The sequence below is a fragment of the Nomascus leucogenys genome, chromosome 18, assembly GCF_006542625.1.
Source record: "Nomascus leucogenys isolate Asia chromosome 18, Asia_NLE_v1, whole genome shotgun sequence".
NCBI lineage: Eukaryota > Metazoa > Chordata > Mammalia > Primates > Hylobatidae > Nomascus > Nomascus leucogenys.
In genome coordinates, this window is record NC_044398.1 from 99,210,723 (window position 1) to 99,227,153 (window position 16,431).

General features: G+C 49.0%; 1 protein-coding gene across 2 annotated transcripts in view; it reads left to right on the forward strand.

Moving 5' to 3' along the window:
• Positions 1-15,041: 15,041 nt before the first annotated feature.
• CREBBP (CREB binding protein) overlaps positions 15,042-16,431 on the forward strand; it is a 156,463-nt gene continuing 155,073 nt past the window's right edge. Inside the window, exon 1 of one of the 2 annotated variants that reach the window (XM_003269219.4) lies at positions 15,042-15,927. In XM_003269219.4, coding sequence (XP_003269267.1) covers positions 15,843-15,927 — 85 coding nt within the window. In that variant the 5' untranslated portion in view covers positions 15,042-15,842. The remainder of the gene's footprint in view (positions 15,928-16,431) is intronic. The other variant, XM_012497415.2, reaches the window with a different exon arrangement.

Here is a 16,431-nt window from a genome sequence, read left to right on the forward strand (position 1 = left end):
CAAAGTGCTGGGATTACAGGCGTGAGCCACCACGCCCAGCCAGTAAATTTGTTTAACTTTTTTTTTTTTTTTTGACAATTGAATGGTTTTGATATACTAACAGAGTTGTGCACTAGTGCCACAATCAATTTTTGAACATTTTCATTATAGCAAAAAGAAGTCCTTATACCCTTTAACTATCACTTCCCTTTCCCCCTACCCTTATCCTCACCCTCCACCCTAAGCAACACTAATCTACTTTCTGTTTCTATGGATTTGCCTATTATGGACATTTTATATCAATGGAATCATATAACATGTGGCTTTTATGTTTGGTTTTTTTCTCCTAACAGAATGTTTTCAAGGTTCCTCCATGTTGTAGTATGTATCAATACTCAATTCCTTTCTATGGTTGGATAATACTCCATTGCATGGATAGATCACATTTTCTTCATCCATTCATTAGTTGATGGACATGTGACATGTTTCTGCCTTTTGACCATCAAGAGTGACATTGGTAAGAACGTTTGTGTACAAGTTTTTTGTAGACATAGGTTTTTGTTTCTCTTCGGTATATATCTAGGAGTAGAATTTGTGGATCAAACGTTTAACATTTTGAGGAACTGCCAGACCGTTTTCCACAGAGGCCACAGCATTTTACGTTTCCATTAGCAGTCCACAAGGGTTATAATTTCTCTACATCCTTGCCAACACCTATTATTTTTTCTCTCTCTTTTTTTATTATAGCGACCCTAGTGGGTGTGAAGTGGTATCTCACTGTGGTTTTGATTTGCCTTTCCCTGGTGACTAATGACGTTTATATGATTTTGTGGGCTTTTTGACCATTTGTATACCTTCTTCAGAGAAATGCCCATTTAGATATTTTGTCCTGTTTTTGTTTTTGTTTCTGTTTTTTGTTTTTGAGACGGAGTCTTGCTCTGTCGCCCAGGCTGGAGTGCAGTGGCCTGATCTCAGTTCACTGCAACCTCTGCCTCCTGGGCTCAAGCAATTCTCCTGCGTCAGCCTCTCAAATAGCTGGGATTACAGGCGTGTGGTACCACGCCCAGCTAACTTTTGTATTTTTAGTAGAGGTGGGGTTTCTTTTCCCCTCTTTGGCCATGCTGGTTTTGAACTCCAGACCCCAGGTGATATACCTGCCTTGGCCTCCCAAAGTGCTGGGATTACAGGCTTGAGCCACCACGCCTGGCCCTTTTGTTCATTTTTAACTGGGTTGTTTGTCTTATTATTATTATTATTATTTTTTTTTTTTTTTTTTTTTGAAATGGAGTTTTGCTCTTGTTGCCCAGCTGGAGTGCAATGGCACGATCTCGACTCACTGCAACTTCCACCTCCCAGGTTGAAGAAATTCTTCTGCCTCAGCCTCCCGAGTAGCTGGGATTACAGGCGCCCGCTAGCACGCCCGGCTAATTTTTAGTATTTTTAGTAGAGACGGGGTTTTGCCATGTTGGCCAGGCTGGTCTCGAACTGTTGACCTCAGGTGATCCACCCACCTCGGTTTCCCAAAGTGCTGGGATTACAGGCGTGAGCCACCACGCCTGGCCGTCTTTTTATTATTGACTTGTAAGAGTTATTTGTATATTCTAAATACAATTCTCTGATAGACATATGACTTACAAATATTATCCCCATTATTTTCACTTTCTTGACAGTGCCTTTGAAATACAAAAGTTTTAAATTTTGGTGAAGTCAAATTCTTTTATTTATTTATTTTTTGCTGCTTGTGTTTTTGGTGTTATGTCTGAAAATTTGGGTTTTTGTTTTTGTTTGAGACGGAGTCTGACTGTCACCCAGGCTGGAGTGCAATGCTGCAATCTCAGCTTACTGCAACCTCCACCTCCCAGGTTCAAGTGATTCTCCTGCCTCAGCCTCCCGAGTAGCTGGGGTTACAGGTATGCACTACCACGTCCAGCTAATTTTTTAATTTTTTGGTAGAGCGGGGGTTTCACCATGTTGGCCACGCTGGTCTCAAACTCCTGACCTCAAGTGATCCACCCACCTTCACCTCCCAAAGTCCTGACATTACAGGTGTGAGCCACCGTGCCTGGCCAATCTTAACCATTCTTTAAGCATGTAGTTCAGTGGCATTAACCGTATTCACATTGCTGTGTGACCATCACAGCTATTTTTCTCCAGAACTTTTTCATTTTCCTAAAGTGAATAATTATTATCCCCATTAAACATGAACTTGCCATTTTCCCCTCCTCCCACCTACTGTAACCACTATTCTAGTTTTTGTCTCTGAATTCAACTTTTTTTTTTTTTTTTTTGAGATAAAGTCTTGCTCTGTCACCCAGGCTGGAGCGCAGTGGTATGATCTCGGCTCTCGCAACCTCTGCCTCCCAGGTTCAAGTGATTCTCCTGCTTCAGCCTCCCGAGTAGCTGGGGCTACAGGCAAGTGCCACCACGCCCGGCTAATTTTTTGATTTTTTGGTAGAGATGGGGTTTCACCATATTGGCCAGGCTGGTCTCAAACTCCTGACCTCAAGTGATCCACCCGCCTTTGCCTCCCAAAGTGCTGAGATTACAGGTGTGAGCCACCGCACCTGGCCTCTGAATTCACCTATTCCCTTTGACTCTTCTACTTGTACGAGGTACGTCATAGAAGTGGAATCATGCAATACTGGCCCTTTTGCGTTTGGCTTATTAGCAAGTCTTCAAGGTCCTGCCATGTTGTCCCTGTTGTAGCAAGTGTCAGAAGGCACTTCCTGTTGAAGGCTGAATCATAGCCCATTGTATGGATGGACCATAGTTTGTTTCTCCATTCACCCATGGAAGAACACCTGGGTCGCTTGCACATTTTGGCGATTGTGAACAATGCTGCTGTGAACACGTCTCTGCTTTGACTTCTTTAAGGCATTCGCCTTGATATGGGGTTGCTGGATCATATGGTAATTTTATGTTAATGTTTGAGGAACCACCATATTGTTTCTACAGCAACTGTGCTGTTTTATATTCCCACCTGCAATGTACATCGTTGTTATTTTCTGGTTTTTTGATAATAGCCATCTTGATGGGTGTGAAGTGGTATCTCATTGTGGGTTTTGTGTGTGTGTGTGTATTTTTGAGACAGAGTCTCACTCTGTCACCCAGGCTGGAGTGCACTGGCACGATCTCAGCTCACTGCAACCTCCACCTCCTGGGTTCAAACGATTCTTCTGCCTTGGCCTCCTGAGTAGCTGGGATTACAGCCGCGTACCACCAGGCCCAGCTAATTTTTGTATTTTTAGTCGAGACGGGGTTTCACCATGTTGGCCAGTCTGGTCTCGAACTCCTGACGTCAAGTGTTCCACCAGCCTCAGACTCCCAAAGTGCTGGGATTACAGGCATGAGCCACAGCGCCCAGCACAATTTATCTTTTTTTTCTTTTGTTGCCCTGTACTTCTGGTGTCATACCTAAGAATATATTAAACATGTATGTATTTATTTATTTATGGAGATGAAGTCTTGCTGTGTTGACTAGGCTGGTCTTGATCTCCTGGGCTCAAGGGATCCTCCTGACTGAGCCTCCCAAGTAACTGAGGCTTCAGGCATGCACTTGGCTACATTAAACTTCTTAAAGAATTGCTAAACTATTTGTTCCGAAGAGCACCGTTTTACACACCGACCAGCAATGTATGAATGATTTTCTTTCTCCTCACCAACACTTGTTATTTATTTTAATTTAATTAATTACTTTATTTATTTATTTTTATTGTAGCCATTCCTGGTGGTTGTTAAATATTATCTCGGCTGGGCGTGGTGGTTTATGCCTGTAATCCCAGCCCTTTGGGAGGCCAATGTGGGCAGATCACCTGAGGTCAGGGGTTGGAGACCAGCCTGGCCACCATGGTGAAACCCTGTCTCTACTAAAAATACAAAAATGAGCTGGGCATGGTGGCAGCCACGTGTAATCCCAGCTACTCAGGAGGCTTCGGCAGGAGAGTTGCTTGAACCCAGGAGGTGGAGGTTGCTGTGAGCCGAGATCACCCCATTGCCCTCCAGCGTGGGCGAGAAGAATGAAACTCTGTCTCAAAAAAAAAAAAATTACCTCATTGTGGTTTCAAATTGCACTTTCCAAATAAATTATCAATAATTTTGAGGATCTTTTCTTCTCCACTTTTTTTTTTTTTTTTTGAGACAGTCTCATTCTGTTACCCAGGCTGGAGTGCAGTGGCGTGATCTTGGCTCACTGCAACCTCTGCCTCCTGGGTTCAAGCAATTCTTGTGCCTCAGCCTCCCCAGTAGTTGCAATTACAGATGCCTGCCACTGTGCTGGCTAATTTTTGTACTTTTAGTAGAGACGAGGTTTCACCATATTGGCCAGGCTTGTTTCAAACTCCCGGCCCCAAATGATCTGCCTCCTCAGCCTCCCAAAGTGCTGGGAATAGAGATGTGAGCCACTGCACCCGGCCTTGAGGATCTTTTCATATACCCATTTGCTATGTGTATTTTTTTTTTTGTAAAATGTCTAATCAAACCTTTTCTTGATTGATTTGTTGGGTTGTTTTCTTATTTTGCTGTAAGAATTCTTTGTGTATTTTGGATACATGTGCTTTAATGAGTAAGTGTTTTAGAAATATTTTCTCCCCATGGGTTGTTTACTTTGCCATTTTTTAAATGGTATCTTTTTTTTTTTTTTTTTGAGACGGACTCTGGCTCTGTCGCCCAGGCTGGAATGCAGTGGTGTGATCTCGGCTCACTGAAAGCTCCGCCTCCTAGGTTCACGCCATTCTCCTGCCTCAGCCTCCCGAGTAGCTCGGACTACAGGCGCCTGCAACCATGCCTGGCTAATTTTTTGTATTTTTAGTAGAGACAGGGTTTCACAGTGTTAGTCAGGACGGTCTCGATCTCCTGACCTCGTGATCCGCCCGCCTCGGCCTCCCAAAGTGCTGGGATTACAGGCGTGAGCCACTGCGCCTGGCCTTAAATGGTATCTTTTGAAGAACAGAAGATTTGCATTTTGATGAGGTCCAATTGATCAATTTTTTTTTTTTTTTTTTTTTGAGATGGAGTTTTGCTCTTGTCGCCCAGACTGGAGTGCAGTGGCGTGATGTTGGCTCACTGCAACTTCCGCCTCCTAGGTTCAAGCGATTCTCCTGCCTCAGCCTCCCAAGTAGCTGGGATTGCAGACATGTACTACCACATCTGGCTAATTTTTATATTTTTAGTAGAGACGGGGTTTCACCATGTAGGTCAGGCTGATCTCGAACTTCTGACTTCACATGATCCGCCTGCCTTGGCCTCCCAAAGTGCTGGGATTACAGGCATGAGCCACCGCACCTGGCCCCAACTGATCAATTTTTAAAAATGTGTTGCGCTTTTGTTGTAGGTTTTCTACAGATGTCTGTTATCAGGTCAAAGAAGACCTCTTCTGTTTTAGTTTACTGAGAGTTTTTTTTTCTTTTTCTTTTTTTAAAAAATTATGAATAGGTATTGAATTTTGTCAGATGGGTTTTTTTCATCAAAAGAGATTATAAGATTTTTCTATTTTAATCATGTATTTGCTATCTGAAGCTGCTGTAAGAAATTGCCACAAACTTGGTGGCTTCAAACAACAAAAATCAGGCCAGGTGCGGTAGTTCATGCCTGTGATCCCGGCATTTTGGGATGCCGAGGCCGGCGGATCACTAGATGTCAGGAGTTTGAGACCGGCCTGGCCAACATGGTGAAACCCTGTCTCTACTAAAAATACAAAAATTAGCCAGGCATGGGGGCGCATGCCTGTAATCCCAGCTGCTCAGGAGGCTGAGGCACAAGAATTGCTTGAACCTGGGAGGCAGAGATTGCAGTGAGCTGAGATCGTGTGCCACTGCACTCCGGCCTGAGCAACAGAGCAAGACTCTCAAACAACAACAAAAACAACAAACAAACCAAACAACAAAAGTCTATTATCTAACAGTTCTGGAGGCTGGAAGTCTGAAATTAAGGTGTCATCAGGTCCACACTCAAGCTGAAGACTCTGGAGGAGGAATCTGTCACTTGCCTCTGGTTTTTGGTGGCTGCTGGCATTCCTTGGCATGTGGCTGCATCACTTAAATCTCTGCCTCTGTCTTCATATTTTCTTCTCTGTGTGTCTGTCTCTTCTATCTGTGTCAAGTATCCCTCTCCCTTCTTATACGGACACTTGTCACTGCACTTAGCAATGGAGCCAAGTGTCACTTAGCAACAGAGATATGTTCTGAGAAATGCATCGTTAGGCAATGGAATCGTCATTGTGTGAACATCACAGAGTGCCCTTACACAATCCTAGACGGTACAGCCTGCCACACACATGGGATACGTGGTACAGCCCATTGTTCCCTGGGCTACAAACCTGTGCAGTTTGTTACTGCACTGAGTACTGTGGGCAATTGTAACCCCGTGGTAAGTATTTATGTATCTAAACATGTCTAAAGATAGAAAAGGTACAGTAAACATACAAAACTACAGTTTTGTTTGGTTTTGTTTTGTTTTTTGAGATGGAGGCTCGCTTTGTCACCCAGGCTAGAGTGTCGTCGATCTCGGCTCACTGCAATCTCCACCCCCTGAGTTCAAGAAACTCTTGTGCCTCAGCCTTCTGAGTAGCTGGGATTACAGGCACCCACCACCACACCTGGCTAATTTTCCTATTTTTAATAGAGACGGGTTTCACCATCTTGGCCAGGCTGGACTCGGACTCCTGACCCCAAGTGATCCTCCCACTTCGGCCTCCCAAAGTGCTGGGATTACAGGAGTGAGCCACTTCACCCAGCCTTTATTTTATTTTTTAACATATGATTCAAAGGCCTACACAAAAAATACAGACATTCTGGAGAAAAAAATATTAATATGATTGGAACTAATAGAAGAGTCTGGCAAATTTGTTGGATCAGCTAAAAGATGGGCAGGCCCTTATGGAGAAAATTAGAAAACTTTATTGCAAGACAGAAGAAAATGTAAATAAATGAATAGCTATATCATGTCTGTGGATGGAAAGACTCAATATTTCAATATTTGTATTGTTATACTATAATGCAAATATGTTATTATACTATTATACTCTAATAATATACTGTATAATAATACACTGTTTAATAATAATCACTCTGTTGCCCGGGCTGGAGTAAAATGGCACAATCACAGCTCATTGCAGCCTCAAACTCCTTGGCTCAAGTGATCCTCCTGCCTCAGCCTCCCAAGTAGCTTAGACTACAGGTGCATATCACCATGCCTGGCTAATTTTTTAATTTTTTGTAGAGATGGGGTCTTGCTGTGTTGCCCAGGCTGGCCTTGACTTCCTAGCCTCAAGCAATCCTCCCACCCCAGCCTCCGAAAGTGCTGAGATTACAGGAAGGAGCCACCTGGCCCTCATATTTTAAAAACTTTTATTATTATAGGAATTTTTGAAATACACAAAAGTATGCAGAATAATGTAATGAATTCTCAGGTACCCATCACTCAGTTTCAATAACTATCTATTCCTGGCCAATCTTGTTTCATCTATTATCCCACCTACTCCCAGGCATCCTATTATCATACTATATTTATATACATCTATATATGTTATATTGTAATGTTTATAGATTATAAATATTTCAGCCTATGCCTCTAAAGATAAGGACTATTTAAAAATACATAATCACGATGTTACCATCACACTTTAAGTAATTGGCTGGGGGCAGTGGCCCACACCTGTAATCCCAGCAATTTGGGAGGCCAAGGTAGGTGGATTGCTTGAGTCCAGGAGTTCAAACCAGCCTGGGCAATATAGCAAGACTCTACCTCTACAAAAATTAAAATAAAATAAAAAATTAATGGTAACTTCTTAGTATCATTCCATGTCAGTCATTGTTTCAATTTTTTTTTTTTTTTTTGAGATGGAGTCTCACTCTGTCACCCAGGCTGCAGTGCAGTGCTATGATCTCTGCACACTGCACCCTCTGCCTCCTGGGTTCAAGCGATTCTCCTGCCTCAGTCTCCTAAGTAGCTGGGACTACAGGCGCCCATCACCATGCCTGGGTAATTTTTGTAATTTTAGTGGAGACGGGGTTTCACCATGTTGGCCAGGCTAGTCTCGAACTCCTGACCTCAAGTGATCCACCCACCTCGGCCCCCCAAAGTGCTGGGATTACAGGCGTGAGCCACCACACCTGGGCAAGACACACTATTTTTTAAACGGCAATTTTCCTCAAGTTAATTTACAAATTCAAAGCAATTCCAATGAAAATCCCAACTTTTTCTTCACACTCCTTGAAAAACTGAAATTCACATGGAAGACCAAAAGAGTCAGGAATAGTCAAGACAACTTTGAAAGGGAAGAGGGGTGGGGAAAACTCTCCTCTCCAGAGACCAGGAGTTACCCTTACTTGGAAAGATTTTAAACATTGTAATATTGGTGCAGGGGAATACAAATAGGCCAATTGACAGAAGAAAGAGGATGTTGGGGCCGGGCTTGGTGTCTGACGCCTGTAATTCTAGCACTTAGGGAGGCCGAGGTAGGCAGATCACTTGAAGTCAGGAGTGAGTTTGAGACCAGCCTGGAGAACATGATGAAACCCCATATCTACTAAAAATACAAAAATTAGCTGGGTGTGGTGGCATGTGCTTGTAATCCGAGCTACTCAGGAGGCTGAGGCAGGAGAATCGCTTGAACACAGGAAATGGAGGTTGTAGTGAGTCAAGATTGTGCCATTGTACTGTAGCCTGGGCAACAGAGCAAGACCCTGCCTCGAAAGAAAGAAAAGGCAAAGGGAAAAGGAAATGGAAAGAGAAAGGAAAAGGATGAGGGAGGGAGGGAGAGATGAGGGAGAAAGAGAAGAAAGAAAAGCAAGGAAGGAAGGAAGGAAAGGAAGGAAGGGAGGAAGGAAGGAAGGGAGGAAGGAAGGAAGGGAGGAAGGAAGGGAGGAAGGAAGGAGGGAAGGAGAGGAAGGGAGGGAGGCAGGGAAGGAAAGAAGGGAAAGAAAAAAATAAAAGGAAAGAAAGAAGGAAAAAAGACAGGATCTTAGTATAATAAAAGAGTTGACATTAGAAATCAAAGCACAAAGATGGAGTATTTCATAAAGGGAACCAGCTATCTGTAAGGAAAAAGAAGTAAATCCCTACCTCAAACCACACACATGCACATGCCCACATGCACAGTCCCAGAATGCTCTGAACACCCAAATGTGAAAAAGCAAAACTAAAATTTCTAGAAGAAAACATGGGAGACCATCTTTATGACATCAGAGCAGGGAAGGAGATCTAAGCCACAGATACATACCATGAAGGGCAAGAGTAATCAATTTGAAGAGATGAAAATGTAAACATCCATCCAGGTGTGGTGGCTCAAGCCTGTAATCTCAGTACTTTAGGAGGCCAAGGCAGGGGGATCACCTGAGGTCAAGAGTTCAAGAGCAGCCTGGCCAACATGGTGAAACCCCATCTCTACTAAAAATACAAAAATTAGCTGGGCATGGTAGCAAGCACCTATAATCCCAGCTACTTGGGAGGGTGAGGAACGAAAATCGCTTGAACCCAGGATGGGGATTGCAGCAAGCCAAGATCGCACCACTGCACTCCAGCCTGGGCAACAAAGCAGGACCCTGTCTCAAAAAAAAAAAAAAAAAAAGGTAGAAGTTCTGTATAATCCATAAAATACGAGGGGATCAAAAAGAAAAAGTTACTGAAAAAACAAAATTAGCCGGGGGGGGGGGTGGTGCAGGAGGGGGGGGAGGGGGGAAGGGGAGTGAGAGAGATCATCAGCTGCACAGAGCAGAGTAAAAAAAAAAAAAAAAAAAAAAAAAAAAAAAAAAAAAAAAAAAAAATACTGCAAGGGAAAAAAGTCACAGACAGGAGAGAATAGCTACAAGTTATTTTTTTGAGATGGGGGTCTCACTGTGTTGCTCATACTGGTGTGCAGTGGTGCCATTATAGCTCACTGCAGCCTGCAGGTTCTGGGCTCAAGAGATCCTTCCACCTCTGCCTCCTGAGAGGCTGGGGCTACAGGTGCGTGCCATTATGCCCAGCCAATTTTTAACTTTTTTTTTAGAGATAGGGTCTCACTGTGTTGCCCAAGTGCATCTCAAATTCCTGGGCTCAAGTGATCCTCCTGCCTCGGCCTCCCAAAATGCTGGGATTACAGGGGTGGGCCACCACTCCTGAACAGTTAGACAATTTATTTATGCAGGATTAGCATCCAAAATTTAAAAAGAAACTGATTAATGAATCAGAGAAAGAGAAACAACCCAACAGCAAAAGAGCAAAGGATAAGGCAATCCATTGTACATAAAACCTCCCCTAAACAAATAAGTATGTGAAAATAGTCAGCCTCATTAGTAATTAGGGAAGAGCATACTAAAATTAAGAGGCACCATTTCATCCCCAAAGGCTGGGAAAAAATTCAAATTAATGAAAATTAAGTCTAGTAAATAACAGCTAATGTTGGCAAAGATGTGGGTATATTGATAGCATAAGTTGCTGGTGGGAATGTAAATGGATAAAATCATTTTGGAAAGCAAATTGGGCTGGGTGCGGTGGCTCACGCCTGTAATGCCAGCACTTTGAGAGGCTGAGGAAGGCGGATCACCTGAGGTCAGGAGTTCAAGACCAGCCTGGCCAACATGGCGAAACTCCATCTCTACTAAAAATACAAAAAAATTAGCTGGGCATGGGGGTGCACGCCTGTAATCCCAGCTACTCGGGAGGCCGAGGCAGGAGAATCACTTGTACCAGGCAGGCGGAGGTTGCAGTGAGCCAAGATGGTGCCATTGTGCTCTAGCCTGGGTGACAAAATGAAACTGTGTCTCAAAAAAAAAAAAAAATAGGCTGGGCGCGGTGGCTCACGCCTGTAGTCCCAGCACTTTGGGAGGCCGAGGTGGGCGGATCACGAGGTCAGGAGATCGAGACCATCCTGGCTAATACGGTGAAACCCCGTCTCTACTAAAAATACAAAAAATTAGCCAGGCATGGTGGCACGCGCCACCGCGCCAGGCCAAGGTATTTGTTTTCAACACAGCTAAGAAAAAGCAGTAGGTTTGGGACTTGAACCTAGCTCTGTCTGGATCCCTCCACACCACCAGACCACATTCTGCCTTCTGTCCACCAGGAACTGGCTGGAATCCTGCCCTCCTGGGACTACTCCCCCAGGCCTCTGCCCCCCCAACCCCACCTCCCACCCCTGGGGGATCAGTTATTATGATTTTGTGCTATTCTGACTTGGATTCTCTGCTTATCTTTTCAATGTGTGTCCTGTTTGTGTTTTTCTCCCCAATGCTGTTCTGCATCGCTTGAAGGCAAAGTCCAAACCTGATGCTATCTTTTTATCTATTTAAGCCTAGAAAGGGACAATCAATATCAAATTGCAACAATTCCATTTCTTTTTTTTTTTTTTTTTTTTTTGAGACGCAGTTTCATTCTTGTTGCCTAGGCTGGAATGCAATCTTGGCTCACTGCAACCTCCGCCTCCTGGGTTCAAGCAATTCTCCTGCCTCAGCCGCCCAAGTAGTTGGGATTACAGGTGACCCCACCATGCCCAGCCATTTATTTGTATTTTTAGTAGAGATAGGGTTTCACCATATTGGCCAGGCTGGTCTCAAACTCCTGACCTCAGGTAATCCACCCACCTCAGCCTCCCAAAGTGCTAGGATTACAGGCGTGAGCCGCCGCATCCAGCCAACAATTCCAACAATTCCATTTCTTTCTCTTTCTTTTCTTTTTTTTTTAGACAGTATCTCACTGTTGCCCAGACTGGAGTGCAGTGGTTTGATCATAGCTCACTGCAGCCTCGACCTCCTGAGCTCCAGTGGTCCTGTTGCCTTGGTCTCCCAGGCAGCTGGGACTACAGGTGCACACCACCATGCCCAGTTAATTTTTTAACATTTTGTTGTAGAGATGAGGGTCTCACTGTTGCCCAGGCTGGTCTCAAACTCCTGGGCTCCAGAGATCCTTCCACCTCGGCCTCCTAAAGTGCTGGGATTACAGGCATGAGCCATCATGCCCAGTCCCTTGACTGTTTTTTAATGTGGTCTCTGAGAATGGAGAGGGTGAGGTTTGTGGAAAGAGCAGGAAGCCTTAGGTGTGCACCAGAGTGAAGCCCCTTAGTGGCTAGGTGGCTTGTCCTCCTTTGTACCTTAGTTCCTCATCTGTGAAATGAGGACAATTTTCCTTCCAGGATTGTAGGAAGTGCTATCCATGGGAGGCATGGCAGACCGGCCTGGTATACCCTAAGGCACTCGCTTTTTGGTGGTGATCCCCAGCTAAGTGAGTGCAGGCAGGAGCCACGCTTCCCTCCTTGCTATTCCCCCATCAGTGTCTGAGCTCAGGGTTCTTTGAGTCAGACTGAAGGGAGAAGAAATCGAAAGGAAAGAAAAAACAGGTATCAGTGAATACCAGAATTGATCACAATGATACAGGTGAGAACAATGAGACAGAAAAAGGGACTGCAGAGCTGGTATGTTTTGAGGGTGGAACATGGTGAGACAGGAAGACTAGGGGTTTTGGAGAGTGAAGACATGGGTTCCAGGCCCAGACTTGCCATGTCCAGGTTATTTACTTCTGAGTCCTTGCGACTGGGTTCCCTTGCTTTCCTCTGTAAAATGGAAACCTGTCAGGGAATGGCTCAAGCTCCTGTGCACACTTCTGTGTAAACCACTTACCAACGGACCCCTGGGGGGCTGCATGGTGTCTCTACTGCCCCAAGGCAGGCCCTAAGGCCTCTAGGTGGCTGGACACCTTGTCCCCTTTGAAGAGTGGCCTGGAGCCACCTCAGGCTGGGGCCCACCCTTTTCAGTGGCCTGAAGGCCTCTAGGACTCAGGGCACCTGACACAGCTCATCACTCATTCAATTTTACAAACCTCCTTTTTGCAGAGCACTGTTTCTGTGACTAAGACACCACCTTTGCCCCCAAGGAACTCATAGACCCTTGGTGAGACGGACACCCAGAGCATTCAGATACAGGGTGTGGGCCTGCCCTGTGCCACTGACACACTTCTTGCCATTCCTGTGCAAACTGACTTCTTGAATACTTCCATTTATGGCTTCCAGGGTGTGCTGTTTTAACTCCTTGAATATATGAGGATCTCTTCATGTTTGGCCAAGGGGATTAGCACAGTCTCAATGCCCTTGGGATTCTCAAGAGCTATTTGATGCATCCGTAAAAACATGAACCAATTGGGGGCAGTGTGGGGGGAAGATGGGGCAAGATGTGTTATGTGTTCTCTCACAGAGTGCAGAAGTGATACGGGAGCCGAGGAGTGGGCTACGAGGGCTTCCTGGAGTAGGTGACATTTGAACTGGGTTCTGGAGGATGAGTTAGAATTTGCCAGGCATGTGTTCTCAGCACAGGGACCAGCATTTGAAAAAAAAAAAAAAAGCCTGAATGATGTGAACTGCCTACTGGCCAAGTGGGTGTAGGATGATGATGGTGAAGTGAGCCATGTAAAGTAGAAGAGACAGATTCAAGAGGGGTGTCGCGGTCCAAGATTTTGAGCAGTACAGGTAAACAGAGAAAAGCAGAACGACCACTCAATCTTGACACTCAAGGACAGTCACCATATGTACATATACCTGTGTTTTTAAGAGAATTCACATGTGTTCTTTTTTAAAGAAAGACTAAATATGTAGTGTTTTCTTTTTCTATGTCAGGGATTTTGTTTTGTTTTGTTTTGTTTTTGAGACGGAGTTTCACTCATCACCCAGGATGGAGTGCAATGGCGAGATCCCGGCTTACTGGCCTCCCCGGTTCAAGCGATTCTCCCATCTCAGCCTCCCCAGTAGCTGGGATTACAGGCACACACCGCCACGCCCAGCTAATTTTTGTATTTTTAGTAGAGATGGGGTTTCACCATGTTGGCCAGGCTGGTCTTGAACTCCTGCCCTCAGGTGATCTGCCACCGCGCCCGGCCAGGGAGTTGTTTTAAACAGATTTTTTCCCTCTCTTTTCGGGATGTTAACTCTGGTGCTGCGTGGGGAGAAACGTGGAGAGCAAAGAACACTTAAGTGAGCAGCTGCCACCATAGCCACCGGGACAGTGCGGGAGGAGCCGTCTTCCAGGTAAAGACCGTGGGTAGAGGGGCGCGTGGTGGGTGAGAGGGAGGAGTCCGCGCTGACTCACGGGATTCTGGCTTAGGAAAGCTGATACCTTTATGAAGAAGCCGGGCAAGTTTGGAGGGGCAGATAACTAACTGGGATGGGAACACCTTGGGTGTTCGTAGAAGTGTCCCGCGGGCTGTGGTCTCGCGTGGGGGACTCCCCAGGCCCGCACCCCTGTCTGGGGCACCTGCGAGGCGCCAGGCGAGTTGCCTGGGGCGGGGAGTGCGGCCTGGGCGTCCAGGCTTAAGCCCCGATGCGCGGGCCCTTCTCGGCCCAGGCGGCGCTCGCCACCCGGCTCTCACAGGTGAGGGTGTCTGCCCCGCCGCCTTGGGCTGGGAACAGGCGTGAGGCCCCCTCACTCCCTAGTGTCACGAGGTAGGGCGGGACCCGAATCCCGGCCCTGCCACTTCCTCCCTCGATGACTTTGGAGCAGTTGCTCTCCCCCCGCCTCAGTTTCCCCATCCGCCCACCTCGTCGGCAGACACGAGGGCGGTCTGTAACCTGCAGAGGCCATTCCACTTCCCTGGCCGGCGGCGAAGGCTAGTGGCGCGCCCTGGGCTGGGGTCGCCCCGACCGTTCCCGCCCGACGCCACCGAGGAGGGTCTCGGGCAGGGACGCGAGGAGCTGGGGACACGCAGCGCCGCCCCAGCGGGACGGGCGGGCCCGGGCTGGCGTCGAATCCGCGCCCGAGAGCCCAGCCCGCGGCCAGGCCGCCGCTCCCGGAGCCCGCTGGGGCCCGGAGCCCCGGCCCTTTACGCCTGGTCGCCATCAGAACAAAAGCTGTGGCTCAGCCCGGAGCCCTGGCGCCCGGCAGGCCTGGCCCGCGCCCGGCCACCCGCTGCCCTACGCTTAGCGGCCGCGCCTTCAGCCCTTCGGCCCGAGCACGCTCGGCTCTTTCCGTCACGGCCGGCGCAGGTGGAGGGGGCGGGGCGGGGGCCGTGCGTGGTGACGCCGCGGGGGGGGTGACGCACCGGCGTGCCCCGCCCCCACCCCCTCCCCGTTCAGGCTCTGGAAAGAGAAGAAAAAAAACTTTCTTTTTTTTTTAATTGAGGAATCAACAGCCGCCATCTTGTCGCGGACCCGACCGGGGCTTCGAGCGCGATCTACTCGGCCCCGCCGGTCCCGGGCCCCACAACCGCCCGCGCACCCCGCTCCGCCCGGCCGGCCCGCTGCGCCCGGCCCTCGGCGCCCGCCCCGGCGGCCCCGCTCGCCTCTCGGCTCGGCCTCCCGGAGCCCGGCGGCGGCGGCGGCGGCGGCGGCGGCGGCGGCGGAACGGGGGGGGGGGGGGCCGCGGCGGCGGCGGCGACCCCGCTCGGCGCATTGTTTTTCCTCACGGCGGCGGCGGCGGGCCGCGGGCGGGGAGCGGAGCCCGGAGCCCCCTCGTCGTCGGGCCGCGAGCGAATTCATTAAGTGGGGCGCGGGGGGGGGGAGCGAGGCGGCGGCGGTGGCGGCACCATGTTCCTGGGGACTGCCTGAGCCGCCCGGCCGGGCGCCGTCGCTGCCAGCCGGGCCCGGGGGGGCGGCCGGGCCGCCAGGGCGCCCCCACCGCGGAGTGTCGCGCTCGGGAGGCGGGCAGGGGATGAGGGGGCCGCGGCCGGCGGCGGCGGCGGCGGCCGGGGGCGGGCGGTGAGCGCTGCGGGGCGCTGTTGCTGTGGCTGAGATTTGGCCGCCGCCTCCCCCACCCGGCCTGCGCCCTCCCTCTCCCTCCGCGCCCGCCCGCCCGCTCGCGGCCCGCGCTCGCTCCTCTCCCTCGCAGCCGGCAGGGCCCCCGACCCCCGTTCGGGCCCTCGCCGGCCCGGCCGCCCGCGCCCGGGGCTGTTTTCGCGAGCAGGTGAAAATGGCCGAGAACTTGCTGGACGGACCGCCCAACCCCAAAAGAGCCAAACTCAGCTCGCCCGGTTTCTCGGCGAATGACAGCACAGGTGAGGAGGGGGTCCGGGGTGGCGGGGGCCCGGGGCGCGCTGTCACCCCTCCCTGAAAGAGAGCGTCCGGGGGTCGTGGTCGCGGATACCGACCGAGCCGGGAGCCCGGAGCAGGCCCCTCAGCCGGTTCTCCTCGCCGCGCGCCGGAGGGTGGAAGTTCGTCGCAGGACTGTCACTGGGCCCGAGTTGGGCAGCACACGCCCGGTGCACTCGGCCTCCCCGCACCCGATCAGCCCTCCTCACGGGGACCCGAGTGGCACTCCAGGAGGGAAGAAGTAAAGTACAGCGTGTGGGTTTGTTTGGTAATGCCCTACGCATCCATCCGCGGCCGTGTCCACACGCGTGGCCGTCCAGAGGATGACAGCGGAGGGTACCTTTGATACTTAGAGAAAGCAAGATCGCGGCCAAAAGTAGCGCAGTGTGTTTTCTGGATTGGCGACACATTGACCAGGCTGCAGTCAGAGGACAGCTTGCGAGTTAGAACCGAAGTTTCTTGGAATGAGT